At 38.0% G+C, this 15,973-nt stretch overlaps 2 protein-coding genes across 2 annotated transcripts in view; both read right to left on the bottom strand.

Moving 5' to 3' along the window:
- The window catches only part of LOC119725765, a 44,145-nt gene extending 34,541 nt beyond the window's left edge, over nucleotides 1-9,604 (bottom strand). The window contains exons 1-14 of the mRNA XM_038197328.1: nucleotides 9,264-9,604; nucleotides 8,234-8,367; nucleotides 7,527-7,674; nucleotides 7,118-7,186; nucleotides 6,803-6,871; nucleotides 3,689-3,754; nucleotides 3,489-3,566; nucleotides 3,029-3,097; nucleotides 2,143-2,292; nucleotides 1,594-1,665; nucleotides 1,296-1,367; nucleotides 1,120-1,191; nucleotides 380-466; nucleotides 80-157 (exon numbers count right to left, since the gene is read on the bottom strand). Coding sequence (XP_038053256.1) covers nucleotides 80-157; nucleotides 380-466; nucleotides 1,120-1,191; nucleotides 1,296-1,367; nucleotides 1,594-1,665; nucleotides 2,143-2,292; nucleotides 3,029-3,097; nucleotides 3,489-3,566; nucleotides 3,689-3,754; nucleotides 6,803-6,871; nucleotides 7,118-7,186; nucleotides 7,527-7,674; nucleotides 8,234-8,360 — 1,157 coding nt within the window. The 5' untranslated portion in view covers nucleotides 8,361-8,367; nucleotides 9,264-9,604. The remainder of the gene's footprint in view (nucleotides 1-79; nucleotides 158-379; nucleotides 467-1,119; nucleotides 1,192-1,295; nucleotides 1,368-1,593; nucleotides 1,666-2,142; nucleotides 2,293-3,028; nucleotides 3,098-3,488; nucleotides 3,567-3,688; nucleotides 3,755-6,802; nucleotides 6,872-7,117; nucleotides 7,187-7,526; nucleotides 7,675-8,233; nucleotides 8,368-9,263) is intronic.
- Nucleotides 9,605-9,893: 289 nt separating this feature from the next.
- On the bottom strand, nucleotides 9,894-14,838 carry LOC119725407. The gene is made up of 7 exons (XM_038196812.1): nucleotides 14,803-14,838; nucleotides 14,656-14,708; nucleotides 13,885-13,975; nucleotides 13,290-13,512; nucleotides 12,730-12,768; nucleotides 11,846-11,977; nucleotides 9,894-11,530 (listed from the first exon to the last, which is right to left on the bottom strand). Exons 1-7 carry the CDS (start codon nucleotides 14,836-14,838, stop codon nucleotides 11,322-11,324), a joined length of 783 nt encoding a protein of 260 aa, XP_038052740.1. The 3' UTR covers nucleotides 9,894-11,321.
- Between the last annotated feature and the right edge of the window lie 1,135 nt (nucleotides 14,839-15,973).

Below are 15,973 nucleotides of genomic sequence, written 5' to 3'. Positions count from 1 at the left end.
TTGTAAAGACATTGCATTCCATAGAGATGTGGTATCATCATTTGAATCATTGAACAATGTTAAGAACCGAAACACTTACAGGTCTGCCAGCTTATCATATGTTTCCTCTGACAGAACAGCGTGGGGAAAATATGGCAACGCGTTCGAGCTCAGGTACCTGCATGGAAAGCAATTAACTCAATGTTATTTAGGTTACCATCTTTAATTTCAGGTTTTAAATAAACATTAGATTTCTGCTGTTTCTACACAGAAAATAGCGTCAATGCATATCCCACCTTCGCTCAATAATGTAGCCTAGTCCCATAATGTAAACTTTACTACATCCCCTTGACATGATAGGCAGATAATATCGAAGAATTGCGAAAATCTATAAGCATACAATTCTGTAAGGTTGCTTCCAATTCCCAGAAAGGAGTTGTAGCGAATACTGGCCAACTCAAACGTATCCAGTTGATTATGCAAGATCCTGTAGAGAAAAAAACCGGAATTCATATTATTGGCTAGAGTTGTTTGTGATTTCCACATCATTATTGTGAGTAATTGTACAGGGTGAACCCCCCCCCCCCCCACAAAAAAATGCAACCCTAAAACATTTGCCTTTAAAAAAAAAGGGGGAGGATCAGTGTATTTTTATGATTTGGGGATCAAATCTGTAAAGCTGAAAGTTTTTTTTTTTTCAAAAACTGAAAAAATTACGAAAAATAGCACTTTGGGTTGCTGAAACAATTCCAGTAAATATAAAGTAGTCATTTTTCATCCTGTACACAAGTACTTCAACTTGAAGCAGTGAAACATTTTACTGTAAGCCCACTGTGCAATTATCCTTCGTTTGTGCAATTTCTTTAGTATTTTGACATATTTATTATGCAACCCAAAGTGCTATTTTCACGATTTTTTTTCAGTATTTAAAAGGAAAAGCTCTCAGCTTTAATCTGATACCCAAAACATAAAAATCCACCTATCCCTTTTTTTTTAAGACAAATGTTTTAGGGTTGCATTTTTTGGGGGGTCATCCTGTGTTGAATGACAATCAAGCTTGTAGTGAATCACTTTGTGGATACACTAAAATGTAAGTGTTTCATTTAATGTCTTACTATCTATTATGCTGCGTTTACTCACAGTGTTCGCAAAGACGGTAGATCCGTTACAGCCTTAGCCTTCAGAGTTTTCAACTTGTTGTAACTCAAATCCCTAAACAAAAGAACACAAAACAAATTGTTAATTTCCTGACACCATACTTTGTAAACGTAACACCTCGAATAATACGATGTTAACAATGTTACTATTATACTCACAAGTGTAATAGTTGTGGAATCCTATCCATTGTTTGTGCAGGGAGATCTTCTAACACATTCCTATGCAACTCCCTGAAAAAAGCAAAAGACTCATTTCTTTAAACTTGAACAATTTCCGAAAATTGCAGGCAAGAGGGATTTGTTGGGGTGACTTCTCGAAAGTAAACATTTCCTCGAAAACAAAAATGGAACTACAAGGAACATGATGATCCACGACAATCTGTTATTACGTGACAGCACGTCAATTTTCACTAATGATGCAATTTTTTCAGTTGTAAAATACAGCTGTTTTACTCACAATATCTTCAGATTTTGAAGTTGCATGAATGCCCTTGGTGCAGTGTAGCTGATCTGATTGTTGCTCAAGTTTCTATATAAGATGAAACAAATAGAACATGCAGCAAATGTAAATAAATCAAACCGGAGCTAAGGGCGCAATTATATTGAATTTCACTTTAACCTTTAATAAATAAAATGTGTTCTGTTGGCAAATCAAGTTACTTCGAAAGTGCACTAGGTTTACAAAATAATAAAAAATAATATAAGGAAATCAAAACTGTCAGTTGTGATGAATTTAATGCAGTTTTCTCAGTTTGTAATTGACCTTTTACTCTGAACTCTGATGGCATTTCTTTTATCAAACCCAATGTGTATAAAAATGCTAAACCCTTATTGCAGTACCACTGTCTGACACAAGCATATGCAAGTTGGGGCGGGTTATTTTACCAACCATGATTGAAATTAATTTTTAACTGGCTGTCCATATAGGTCAGTGTTGATGCACAAAGGAAAGCATTATACCTTATTTCCTTGAATAAAGAACATTGTCTTTAACTTTGAAACTCACAGATGCTGAATCGGGGTAGATGCAAGAGGAAGAAGGTTGCGCTTGGAGACTGATGTCAGTTGGTTATCATCCAGAGACAAGAAGGTAAGGTTCTGCATGTTCTGAAGAGAGTCACTGGGGAATGCAGCCAGCTCATTCATACTCAGACCACTGAGGAAGGATTACAAAATATCTAAGGTTTATCATAAGGGGCACTCTTAAAAGTCACGTGTCGGATTCGAACCAATCCTGGTTCATTTTGACCTGACATACATGTCGGGGACAAAATGCCAATTTTTCTCGTCAAAAAGAAACTCTTTAAGGTCAAAGGGCCCGGAAAAGTGACTCAGAGAAATGTTGCCATGACCCGAAAAAAAATGTAATAGTCAGGCAGATTTGTGCACAATATAATGGAATTTTTCATTTGATGATAAAAGCAGGACATCTGGTACACAGTGTATGTCATCGCAAAAATATTTGGCTAAAAATTATAGAATAACATGCTATGGCCGCCATTTCGAAAGTTTTGAAAGTTTCTTCTTATACTTTTTTTTCAAAGGACAAATCTGCGATGGCCCTTTAGCCAACTATCTTTCCCATGACATACGCTGACTGTGTGCCGAATTCCATGTCTTATAATCATCAAACTGAACAATATATCTTATCACCAATATTTGAGTTACAGTATGAAATTTAACACAGCATATCTAGGTTTACTTCCAGAAAGGATGCAATTATTGCTTTATATTCAAGGAGAACAAAAACTTTAATTGAACCCGGTGAGTGGTAGGGAGCTGTACAGCGAGCGCATCGTAATTGTCAACATGTTAATTGACTACTCGGACACACACCAGATTGTCCCATACGTGCGTAATTCTCTCTTTGCTAATGTTGAGGGCGTACTCACATATATTCAATGTTGGTTTTGGAGAAGAATCCCGGAGGAAGCCAGTTGATATTATTCTCCATTAGACTCCTGGAAATAAACAAAAATAAAACATGGGTGAGTAACACGCTGGATGATAGTAGTGTGGTAAATGGATGCAAACACGATTGTATACCGACGAAATTAGACTCTCTAGAAACAGAAAAGAATTCCTAGGTATAAACTGGAAAAATCAGAGATGCAACATGACATTACAATTACAGAAATGCATTGCTTGTTTCTTTTCTTCAAACAAAACGGTAAAATTTCATGGTTGACATGGATCAAATAATGGTTACAATAAATGTCTTTAATAGGGTATGTGAACCAAAGCATCAAGCTATAAGGAACATTGTATTATTCGTTTACATAATAAACATAATAAACGTGCTGATACAAGTAGCCATCTAATGCATTGGAATTAATGGATTTAGAAACTTACACTCTTTTCAGTGTCTTAGCAAATTTGATGGTTTTGTAGCTTAATGGAGACAGACTAATTGCATTTCTTGTGAGATCCCTGCAAACGAAAAATGAAAGATTTAGCATTGCATCAATAACATCTTCACTGTACCAACAGCCACTTTCGATAGGCAAAATGTAAACCTCTCATTAGTGTAGGGAGGTTAAGCAAATACTTACAGTTGCTCTAGACTCGTGCAGTTTGATAAATCTGGAAAGGTTGTGATGTCTGTGTTGTGTATAGTCCTGGAAAAGAAACATATGAGATCACCAAAATCATTGCGATGTTTGGGCAAAGTTTTGACAAGTGAGTATTCATGCAACGGGACATTACAGCACCCGTGACAACTATACATGTAGAACTAGAGTTTCGCGTTTGTTGAGTTACAAACGCAGAGTGGTCGGGCGGACAGCCTTTTCATTATTCACTGCCCAGTTAAGTTAGGAATATATGTTTATGTAGAAAAAAGGATCACGAAATTAAATCCCTTCAAGTACAATCAATGTTTCAAAAGGGTATCTTTAACGGTGTGATAAATTTCAGTAAACATTCTATGTGCACAAAAAGTTATTTCTGGCTTGATGACGTCATCAGTCAAAAGTGGTTAGTGAATACAGATAAAGTTCGGAGAGGATAATTTTTCATTGTTAAGTTAAAATAACGTATGCAAATATGGGAAATATAATTGTTTGTATTAATAACATCTCACTTCCGGTTTGATGACGTATTGATAACACCTAACTTCCGGTTTGATGACGTCACAGCATTAGAGATCCAAAGGTGAACATTGTAATGGATATCATTATTTGGACTTCGAAGATATGACAGGGATCAAATGATAGAATTAAATTAACACTATGATCTTTTTCAAATTCTCCTTAAAGTAACTTCCGGTCTGATGACGTCATGAATTTGAAACCTTGCCAAGTTATCTGTGGTTAATCAGAGAATGTCAAGGGGCGATTTGGTAAAATTTGGACGGATGGTTTTACAATTAAAGAAGGGAAACTCTATTTTATGTGCCGATAGAGGGCGCCCTTTCGGATGATGACGTCATCACACTGTTTTTTGCGTCTTGCATTCCTCACTTCTATCTATCTATCTATCTATCTATCTATCTATCTATCTATCTATCAGGCTACGTCCATCCGCTGTCGAATGAAGCCCTCCTCATGACGTTTCCAATCACTTCTGTTTCTGGCTGTCCTAGTCCAAGTCGCTGTTCCCATATATGTAGTTATATCATCTCTCCATCTTTTCTTTGGTCTTCCTCTCCTTCGCTTTCCCATTCGTGGTTGCCAATCTGTTAATCTGCATGTCCATCTATTATCCTGAATTCTTGCTACATGCCCTGCCCATCTCCATTTTGCTTCGCTGACTTTCTCTATGACATCTTTCACCCCAGTTTTCTGCCGAATTACTTCATGTTTTATTCTATCTCGTAGGGATAAGTGAAGCATCTGTCTTTCCATAGCTCTCTGTGCTGTTGTGAGTTTCTGTTCAAGTTCTTTAGTTAATGACCAAGTTTCTGATCCATAAGTCATAGTGGATAGCACACACTGATTGAATAGTCTCTTCCTTAGTGATATTGGTAATTTGTTGTCTGTTAGCATGTCTTTGTGTTGACCAAATTTCATCCACCCTGCTTTGATTCTCAGCATCACCTCTTCTCTCGTGGTGTCCTCCATTTTCAGTGTCTGTCCAAGGTACTTATAGTTGTTTACCTTCTCTAGTTTCCGTCCCTCTATTTCAATGTCTTCCTGGGTCTCAAAGTTTGTCATGTACTTTGTTTTGTCTTTATGCATTCCTCACTTAACACTTTCATAATATATATGTCTGTAGTAAAATCCTTCTGCTTTTGAGTTATATTCAGTTTTTATTGCACTTCCGGTAACACCGGAAGTAAAGGTCAAGCGGTTTTGCGTCCGGGAACACGAAATGTTTCCCACGGCATAGTCTACAACCTCACGAAAAAACGAACACGATACTCTATTTAGTTCAAAAGATATAACGCAAACTCTTTTGTCAAAATTTGCCCTTAAATCGCTTGTAATTTGATACCTGATGACGTCATGATGACGAAACAAAATTTATAACATCTTCGTTACATGGTACAAGTTCACACAAGGTTTTGTGATCATACCGTGAACCGTTCGGAAGAAATGCTGCTTTGTTTTGATGTCAGGCTAACGTCTTCATTTTGAATTCACCTAACTTTGACCTTCCGGTAGACCCGGAAGTAAAGGTCAAGCGAGTTCACGTACACGACAAAAACTGTTAAGCGATTAATGGTCTATCTGATTACAGAATACAAACATCATTGATTGTTTAGTTCAAGAGTTATAGGCGAAAGTAATTGGTCACTTTTTCAGATAAAATCACTTGTAATTTGACACCTGATGACGTAATCATGACGTCAGAGTAATATGCACCACTTCGGTTGAGGGTCGAAATATATTGAAAGTTACAAGTTCATACCATATACCGTTTAAGAGAAAACCCATGGAGAAGTATTGTCCGGGAAAAAAAAGAAAGAAAGAAAGAAAGAAAGAAAGAAAGATTAATTGTAACAGATCCAAAGAGTGGTCGGGTTGTGCCCGACCACTCAATAACTCCCTGCTAAGGAGAACAATGACAGAAAATCACTGTCGAATTTGCTAGTCGTTTAGTTTGAGTTGTTCAAACAGAAATTGTCTCCACAAATGAAACCTTATTATACAAGGAGAATGTAATGCGGACATTCATTAACAAGTCATAAAAAGAGTTGTATAATTATAAACTTTGGCATTGACATAGGCGTAGCCAGCGGGGGGGGGGGGGTATTTCCCCCCAATATTTTGTAAAGACTGCTTTTTTTCCATTCAAATGCCCTTTTTTCGACGGGCTTTACCCCCTCCCCACATAACTTATAAAGAGTGCCCTTTGTTTACGAAGTGCCCTTTTTTTCTGAACAAGTGCCCTTTTTAAAAAGCACTTTTTGATTATACGGAGGCCAAGTGTCCGGAGTCCGGAGGAAAAAACCTGTCTACATTTCACAACGGATGTGAAAGTGCCCTTTTCAAAAAAATGTTACCCCCCCAATAAAAACGACCGTGCTACGCCCCTGATTGTAGCCACCTGTCCTTCATACACTTTCACTGGTCACTTGTTTGTCAAGCATCCAGATTTAACAACTGTCGTCAAAATGTATGGATATGTAGTTCACACGCCTTTCCTTAAGGGAAACCAACACTTTAAGCTGTATTTTGAATACATTTTAAGTAAACAGGAGACACAACATGCTCCAAACTTACAGTTTTGTGAGCTTTGTTAAAAAGCCGAATGCGTTCCTGTCGACCTGATTCAAACGCCCGACAATTGTTCTACGGAAGACAAAAATCACAAAAAAACCTCATTTATATTTATAAGCAACTTTTGCAAGCAACCTATGGCTGACAGCATAATATGCCAATGAGTTATAAAACTCATTAACTTAAATTTTTGAATCCCGTTGTCCAGATTTCTACCTGTTAAAAAACACGCTGAATGTCTTTTCTCATAAAAAAATATCAACATTGTATCTGATTAGGCCTAACAACATTTTACAAACATTTACTGAGAGTACTCACATGTCTGTAGTGTCAGGGTTGAAAGTCTCCACAGTGAGATTATAATCAAACCTTATGTTCTTCAGAGTCCTATCATTTGGAAATGACAAAAACAAACAAGATTATGGTACTTTACGGAACATATTTGCAATAATATATAGTGTCATATTTCGTACAAGTTTACCAAAGGTGAAATATAATTTAGACCGGTTCCTATTTCACTCAAATTCAAAGAAAAGCTACATTGACAACACAAACAATTCATTACGAATAATTCTCGCACACAAATTATCAGTCGCAATTCCTTTGCGTCGTATAATTTAAAATGTCAAACATAAGTTGTGTATGGACATTTAAAAATGCTTCCTCGAAATGGTTGTCTATTAATTTGAAAAGATTTATATTTAAAGACAAATATTTTGTTACATACACTTTCGTTTTCCCCGTGCAGTCGACAGTTTTCTCATTTTCACTGCAGACACAGCTGCAAACTGTTCCACTATAATCTGAAGTTGAGCGTCCATAACCACCATTGATGCTCGGCTGGTCAGACCAGAGACCATTAAACATAGCAGAGCCTAAAGAAAGAAACATCAAACAAGTATTATGTACACATGCACTCATGCTTCATAATGTCTGAGTTAAATCTGGCTACAACATCTCTGGTTCGTTGTGGTCGGATCCTCGAAGAGGATTGTCAGCAGTGAATTTTGAAATGTCTGTTTCGCTTAGCAAGTAACTATTTTGTATGCTTAGAAACTTTCAAGGTTTTGTAAGTCCGTTGAATTTTTTTCATGTATTCTAAGCACGGCTGCCCCCTTTTGGGATGAATTCTCGAAGGTCTAAACGTGAAACGAATAGTGCACAACAGTGAAACAATAATCACTTTCACTTCCCCAATTAACCTTAAATTATTTTTGTGTCCTCTTTGGACAATTCGATTACCTACTTTAAAAGAAAATCATAATGAAACCGCTTACTGTGCAAAATTAGAATACTGTTTGACAGACATATCATTCAATCAGCTGGGCACACACCTTTGCTAGTCAAATTGAATTTTTTTTCAGTATAAGTGGCTTTGTAAATGCAATTATTGAATTCATCATTTAATATACAATGCAATGCAAATGCATTTACCCGTTTCATAGTTAATGCCGAAGTCCTTGTAGCGATCGTTCCAGTAGTTGGCACCAAAGTGATAAGCGTTAGTCAGAGGGATGCCAGTCAAAGCCGCCAGCACGAACAATTGCAGAAACACAGACATGATCTCGCTATAGAAAACCCGTATTGAGTTGAAAATCAACAAATCTGAGATTTAGTAATCATAAAGTGCCGGAAGAGAAGGAAATAATATTCACATTATCTCTTCGCATGTCGATTAAGCACAGATTACGGACGACCTTGAGTTTTATCGCATACCTCCAAAAATAATGCCCACTGTGTGAAAAAAATATTACTGAGCTCATGTACTTAAAAACAGAACAAGCCTGGGTCAATTTCACATTTAAACAAAATCTCTGATGAGCTTACAATCTCAAAAAAATATCATCACAAAATGAAGGTAGATGGAAATCCTTGGTTTCTCGAGTTAGCCGCACATACATGTTTACCAACAGACGTGGGTGTAAATGCTGTGGACAGACAGGATATACTTTGCAGGGGATGGAATAGGTCAATAGGTCATCCCACAGATGTATTTGCATTTTGAGTAACCCCCACCCCCCCCCCCAAAAAAATGCTTTTCAACATTGCTATTCAAAAGTCCAAACGTATTAATTAGTTCTGCAAAACTGAGAACAAACGGTTCAAAGCTTTAAATGCACCGTTTTGATTTCAGGTTAATGGACTAAGCGGGCACGTTTGCATAAGATGTAGACCTACATTACTTTGTGTCATGAACAGCGCATACTAGTAGTATGATGTACTGAACAGCCACCCATCCTCTCCCCCATCTTTTCGAATCCCACGGCCCCTGAAGATTGGTGTCCCGCCCCCCCCCCCTCCCCTCTACTCGCCGACACGGATTTATGTGACGCCACTGCCAAAAGGGTTCATGAATGTGTAGCTCGCACAATCCTGAATTCGCAATTGCAGCATCCCGGATCTACTGAACCCGTTAAGCAAATAATAAAGTAAAATTGCATATAACATAAGTAAGGACACTAACCTGAACTGCCCGCTTCAACTTAGACAAAGCATAGATGGGCTGATAGGGAATCCGCGCTCTTAGACTTGGACTGAAGGGTAACTCGCAATCCAAAATGAACGCTGACTGATGTCGCAAAAATATCGTTGAGCTAACCATTGACAGCGTTGGCCGTCCAAACAATGCTTGTGTTTGGTGCGTATTGACATTTTGAAGTAACGTGACATCAGAAAGCGTCAAGCTCGTAGCTTGTCTAAAGGTCAAGTGAGACCAAAGATTATATTTTAATCATGGAGGAATAAATGGGACATAGACTTGTTTTCAAGTCGGTAATTGTTCGGACTTGGTTCGTTCGACACGCCGGTCCGTTACGGTTGGCCTATGTAAATTGAAATACCCCCTCTCCCTTTCGATAATTTTTTTTGCGGGGGGGGGGGCTCACCGGCAGTGGAAAATCGAAAGCGGGTTGGGTTGATCCAATAGCCATGCGCGGAGCTAGCGTCAACTCCCCCCCCCCCCCCCCCACTCTAGAAAAAAATCATGTCGCCGCCCATGGTAGGACAATGGTCCAATAATATCCCACTTTGATTCGTATTGTTATTGTGCAATATATATTTCCAGAGCATGCATATGACACAGACAGAACAATTGTATAATTGAGTTAAAAGACTTCTTGTTTTATTGAATCACCTCAAGGGTTCATGAGACCGTGTGCACCTTTGTGCTCCTTTTTTAAGTATGAACAACATTTGACATCCTTTTAATTGTTACTGAAAATTGTACCCTTCTTTAATCATTTAGAATTTTCCATGCATTTCTTGACAACCGAGGGCGCTGTTGCCCTGATATAATTTCACACTGTTCAGCTTAGGGGTTTCTGTTCAAAGTGTGACCCGAAAACTTGATCACTGAAAGCATTTGTGAAGTACACTTTGTTCACAGGCTTACGTAAAGGCAATTAAGGACCGCAAACATTCAAAATTCTGCCAACCCTTGATGCTGATATATATAACATTGAGGTTTCTACCTGAAATTACATCACACTTTCGCACATGAATATGGAAATTTGAATATATATTGGCATAAAAACCTAAGAGGCACCAAAATACCCTTAAAATGGCAAAATGAAAATTGAAAAATAAAGTTAAACAGAACACAAAAGTGACTTTTCAAGGATTGAAAATATATATAAAGGTATAACCGAATGTTTGAACTTCGATGTAGGTACGTGTTTTTATACAATGCGTTTGTACCCTATAAAAGTACTCCCTCGATTCAAGTACAAAAAAACAAACAAACAAATTACAACAGGATCGGCCGACAACATTGCTTTTTGCAAATTGACAGGTTTAAATCTCAGGTCAAGAAGGGAAGTGATCGTCTCCCATCGAAAACTAGGATTTATCTAAATATTACATGAAATAATTCAACAAGCATTGCGTTTTTCTTACTTTAAAGGTCGCGTTGAAAACATCATGTTAATTGCACCTCACTACAAACGGACGCGCAATGTTCCTATTTTAATAAACTGATTTCACCGAGTTTAATGAGTAATATCTTTAAAACCATCGTAGTCATATATATACACATAACCAAAGTGAATTTATATCTTATTAATTACTGTTTTTGTTTAGGGGGAAGGGACGTAGTGCTAGTTCCAAGCGGAAGCCGACGTCACGTGACCACGACAGGTAAGTTTTGAAATACAGATCCCATTTTTGATTACAGGGTAATCGGATGACCGAAATGAGTAGATGTTCCAGATCAAAATAACTAGGCTGAAGCGTGCTCCATAAACTGTTGCAGTTGTCTACAGTAGCCAAATCATCGGGGCGTGGCCTATACCCCCCTCGGAGACGGCTTTTCAATAAGTTTTGTTTTTCCATATGGGGGCTCTATTCTGACCCGACTTTAAAAGACCCGAAATTAAAACAGTAATAACAAATGCGTTGTTAAAGCCATTTTAATTTCAAAATCTGTCTAAAAATTAAAGGTAATAAAAGTAATGCTTGCATTTGCCCTGGTTACTCAATGTGGCCGAGCGATCTTCTGTTTTATATAAAAGACAAAGCTGCTGATTTATAAGTTTCCATAGGACACGTTTTTTGCCATTCGTCGTTTCCTGACGACGTAGACGGCGATACCTATGACAATAGCGACAGCGACCAGGACACCAATGACAATGCCAGCAATCATGCCGGCCTTATTAGGGCTGGGCTTGGCAGTTGGATGGGGCGATGTGACGATCGGATTCTTCGTTGTCAGCACAGGCTCTTTGCAGGTTTCGACTGTTTACATAGCATAAAAGACAACCAAAAAGGTTCCAATTGGGAAAGGTTTCACAATCGTGGCGACTTTGAATTCATGTTTAGTTGTTATGTGGAAGTCTGGATAACAAACACCCACTGTCATCTATTTGACGTGTACGTCATCCAAATGAGAAATACAAAAGTTAAAGTAGTCATTTTTGTTTTCATTATGTAATCACAATTTAAAGCGGTTTTGCTGATAACTGTGTAATTGAAGTTCCCTCATTCTTGGCAATGTAACGCTTTTGGAAAACCCACTCGTTTCATAAATGTCTATCACTTAATAAAACTTACCCTCTCCGAAGTGTCCTTTGTCTTCTGACTTCTGTGCGAATGGTTGGATCAGAATGTTGTCAAGAGTCACGTTGAAATACTTCGCCTTGTTTAATATAGACTCGCACCTGAAGCTCTTACCAATTGTTCCATCTAGAAAATGTAAACACACCAAATCGGACCCCCATTATCAGAATATCCCACATTTCAGCACAAACGCTGTTTCAAAATGCCGCAAAAGACAAGTTACGTTTCGTTAATGCATCAGTTTACAAGTTCATTCATTTGGTTACTCTACTTTGAATCTAATCATTAATTTCGAGTCCAATGGCTCGATCAGGAGCTTTGCTGTTAATCTAGGTCTCTTATATCACGTGATTTGAAATCCGTAAATTATCTTGCAAAATATTATTTGTCAAGATTCTTAAATAATAGACCAATCGCAATAAATAAAGAACAGTTCTAAGGCCAAAAAAAAAAGTCTCCGGTTTCTGGTATGGAGCTTGCCCAAAAAGTGATGCGGCGACGCGGCTTTTTTTTTTTTTACCTGATTTTTTTGCTTCAAATGTGTGCTGATGACTGCAAATGGTGCCCGACTAAACTTAGTGCATATATATGGGAGTCCAGAGAGGCCACATAAAGCTTATTCTCGACCATAACCCAATCTAAAAAAAAGGTTAAAATTGTGCAGCAGCAGTATTCCAGTCAAACCAGTGAGTTTGGCGGTTTTGAGACATCATCTTTCATTGAAAAAAAAAACTTTTTCATTTTGCCGACGCGCATGGCTACGGCGACGCGCGCGCATACCAGAAACCGGAGACTTTTTTTTTGGCCTAAGCTAAAATGTTTAGTTTTGTTTTTAAATCAGGAAAATATCTAATGCAAACGCATGAACGATTACTCACCGTACGAGTGGTATGGAAAATAACCGTTGTCAATAGTATCTGAGGATAAAGAAAAGCAGACAAGAATACTCAAATAATAATCGATTCACGGTTCATTTGATTAAAAGAATCTCGTGAAAAAAATAACGCAATCCTTTTCTGTCAATGGCCATGCATATAAATTATTTATTCCGCTAGAGCAAATAAGAAATAAGGGTCAAAATACGACTCGATGCATCTTTGAACTAGAGTGTGGCTATACTCTCTCTTATTTGTGAATAACACTTTGCCCCTCGATTTCTTAGTTTACAAATTTCTTCCATTTCAGTGATTCTTCCCTAGATTCTGTGCTCCAACATTGTACTTTAGACACAGTGTTGAACTTACCCGATCGCCGGTCATTTTAATTAACTATTTAATTAAATATATCCGTTATCAATTAATTCGAAATATTGGTGTGTTCCATGGTGCGTTAATGAATCTCATGAAATGTTCAACAATAAAGAGTGTATATTCAGACCAATCGAAGTATTAACCTAAAAAGTAAAAGTATATTGAGACTAAATGAAATGTTCACTTACTGTATTTTTTCGCATTTTGCTGAACACACGGTTCGATGTACCTCACTGAAAGTCCGTTACGATTATAATAGGTCGTGTTGCTTGTCACGTTAAAAAACAGAGTTAGTATGGCGCAGAACGTATCCTCACTGGGGTAATAAAGCGTGAAGCTTCGCAAACTATTGTTGGCGCAAGAACCTTCAAATGATGATGTGTTCGTCATGGGAAGCGTTGATTCCAGCCACTGAAGACAGAAAAGAAGAAAATAATATCCATCAAAAGAAATTAATAATTACCTCACGTCTTTTTTCCGCCTTTCCATGAGGGCGTCATTTAATCCGTTTCTTGGCCGTGTCCCAATTTCACACGTGATGCTGTCCGCGCGGTGCCATCGCAAACTTACCCTTATTAAAATTTCAGTACAAAGACGAAGGCAGAATTTCGTGGTTATTTATTATTACTACTTTTAAACACTTCCCAACAGGATTGCACGGCGGTTTAAACTCCCAATCGTGACGGGTTTTCTACCGATGAGACAGGCCAAATTGTCGGTTATTTATGTATAAAGGTTTTTGAAAACTGTTTTTAAAACACATCAAAACAATTTTAAACTCACCCCTCCGTCCGTAGTTTCATACTTCACTTTCATCGTGGCATCGAAATTAAGTAACATGCACGGCTCACCATCAGAATTGTTGACTACAAATCTATACGGATTCAAAGCAACACATAATGCACAGACATTAAATAGGCTGCGATTGGCCAACTCGTAGGGGGATAATGCCTTGATCACCGCTCAACCGATGAATTGATGAACCGGCTGCACCCAAACTATGTATACACAATCAACAGCAGACCTCATAATTATTGTCCCCCTATTCATAGTTTATACTCTTACCGAAAAGAAAACACCATTCGTTTTGTACACGGTTTGAGGACCTTCACCAAGGACTGTGTTGTACTACATCGTTCAAGATCGTAATCACCCCCTTTACATATTGGTATTTTATACTATACGATTGAATCCTAAAACTCTGAAACTCCACAACGTTTGTCGAATATCGATATTAAGACCGACTCCATGTCATTATTGTCTCTAGTACTGCTCTTTTTTTCTGGTACCCAATGGTTGTTATATTATGTAAACACAGCCGCTTCACGATATGGCAGCCTGATTTGCATGAGAAACTTATGAACACAGAGATCAAAAATACCGTTTATGTGATCCAGATTAGCAGAAGAAAATGCCTAAATAGCCCTCGAATTGTATTAATTATATACAACGCAATTAGCTTCAAATCTGTTAGATAGCCCTCGAATATAGTATTAATTATGTACAACGCAATTAGCTTCAAATCTGTTGTAGACTTTAATTATAGCCACTGACCTTGGCGAAGGTTCTGGAGTGACAGTCGTAACAGCCTTCAGTGGAGTTTCCGGCTGAAGTGGTACCGTTCATGACTACAGTAGTCATGCCAGTTTTAGCCGGTGCTGTAGTAGCAGTAGCCATGGTCTTCCCGTGAGTGGTACCAACAGCTTTGGTTGAACCTGTTAGAACCTCAGTAGTCATCATTTTAGTACTCGGCGTAGCGGTAGTACCCGTGGGGGCTACCTTGGTGCTGCTCATCGGAGCGGTAGTACCCGTGGGGGCTACCGTGGTACTGCTCATCGGAGCGGTAGTACTCATCTGGGCCTGTGTTGTGGCAGCGGTGGTCGCGGCAGATGTTGTACCTACAATTAAAACATCACAATTATACAAGCATGTCGTTTCTTCATTTTTTTATGGATAACACATCGTCACATACAACTAACTAGTAGTACAGTGGATTCATAATTTTTTATTGAACAGGCCACAGTGGGTAAAAATTGGAGACGTTATTTCTAAGGTTAGGATAATCAACACAGGTGCCCCTCAAGGGTGTGTCATCTCACCGCTGTTATTTTCTTTTTATACAAGTGATTGTCTTTGTTCAAGTTCCAACTGTAGTATAATCAAATATGCAGATGACACGGTTATTACAGGCTACTTAAAGGATGATCCACTCTGTTATAAATCGGAGGTAGCAAAGTTTGTGGATTGGTGTGATCGTCATTTTTTGACTATTAATGTTAAGAAAACTAAAGAGATGATTGTAGATTTTCGTCACAACACTGGAGTTCATGAACCTGTTTATATAAATAACAGCGTAATAGAGAGGGTAAGTGAGTACAAATACCTTGGTACTGTTATTGATGATAAACTAAACTGGAACAAAAACACTCAGGTATTTTTTAGCAAGGCCATGCAACGGATGTTTTTCCTTCGTAAGCTTAAACAGTTCAATGTCGATAAGACGATTTTACGTTTATTTTATCAGTCTATAATACAGAGCATTGTCACTTTTAACATAGTTAGTGTATTTGGTTCACTTTCACAGAAAAATAAGGACAGGTTTGAGCGCATTCGTAAAATGGCTCAGCGCTCTGTCGGTCTCAGTTGCCAACATACGACAAAATCTTTTTGGAACGTGCAATATCTAAAGTTCATTTCATTCTGTCAGATCCAACTCATCCACTTTTTGATTGTTTTGTTTTTAATAGATCCGGTTTCAGACTCTGTGTTCCTCGCCCAAACCTTACCCGATACAGGCAATCCTTTGTTCCCAACTCCATTCATTTATTTAACACTTTGGCTGTTCGTTAATAGGGGTATTCCTTTTTGTATG

This window comes from Patiria miniata, unplaced genomic scaffold (assembly GCF_015706575.1).
Source record: "Patiria miniata isolate m_02_andy unplaced genomic scaffold, ASM1570657v1 HiC_scaffold_19, whole genome shotgun sequence".
NCBI classification, from domain to species: Eukaryota; Metazoa; Echinodermata; class Asteroidea; order Valvatida; family Asterinidae; genus Patiria; species Patiria miniata.
The sequence above is the reverse complement of the archived record's forward strand: the minus strand, read 5'-3'. Positions and strand labels throughout refer to the sequence as shown.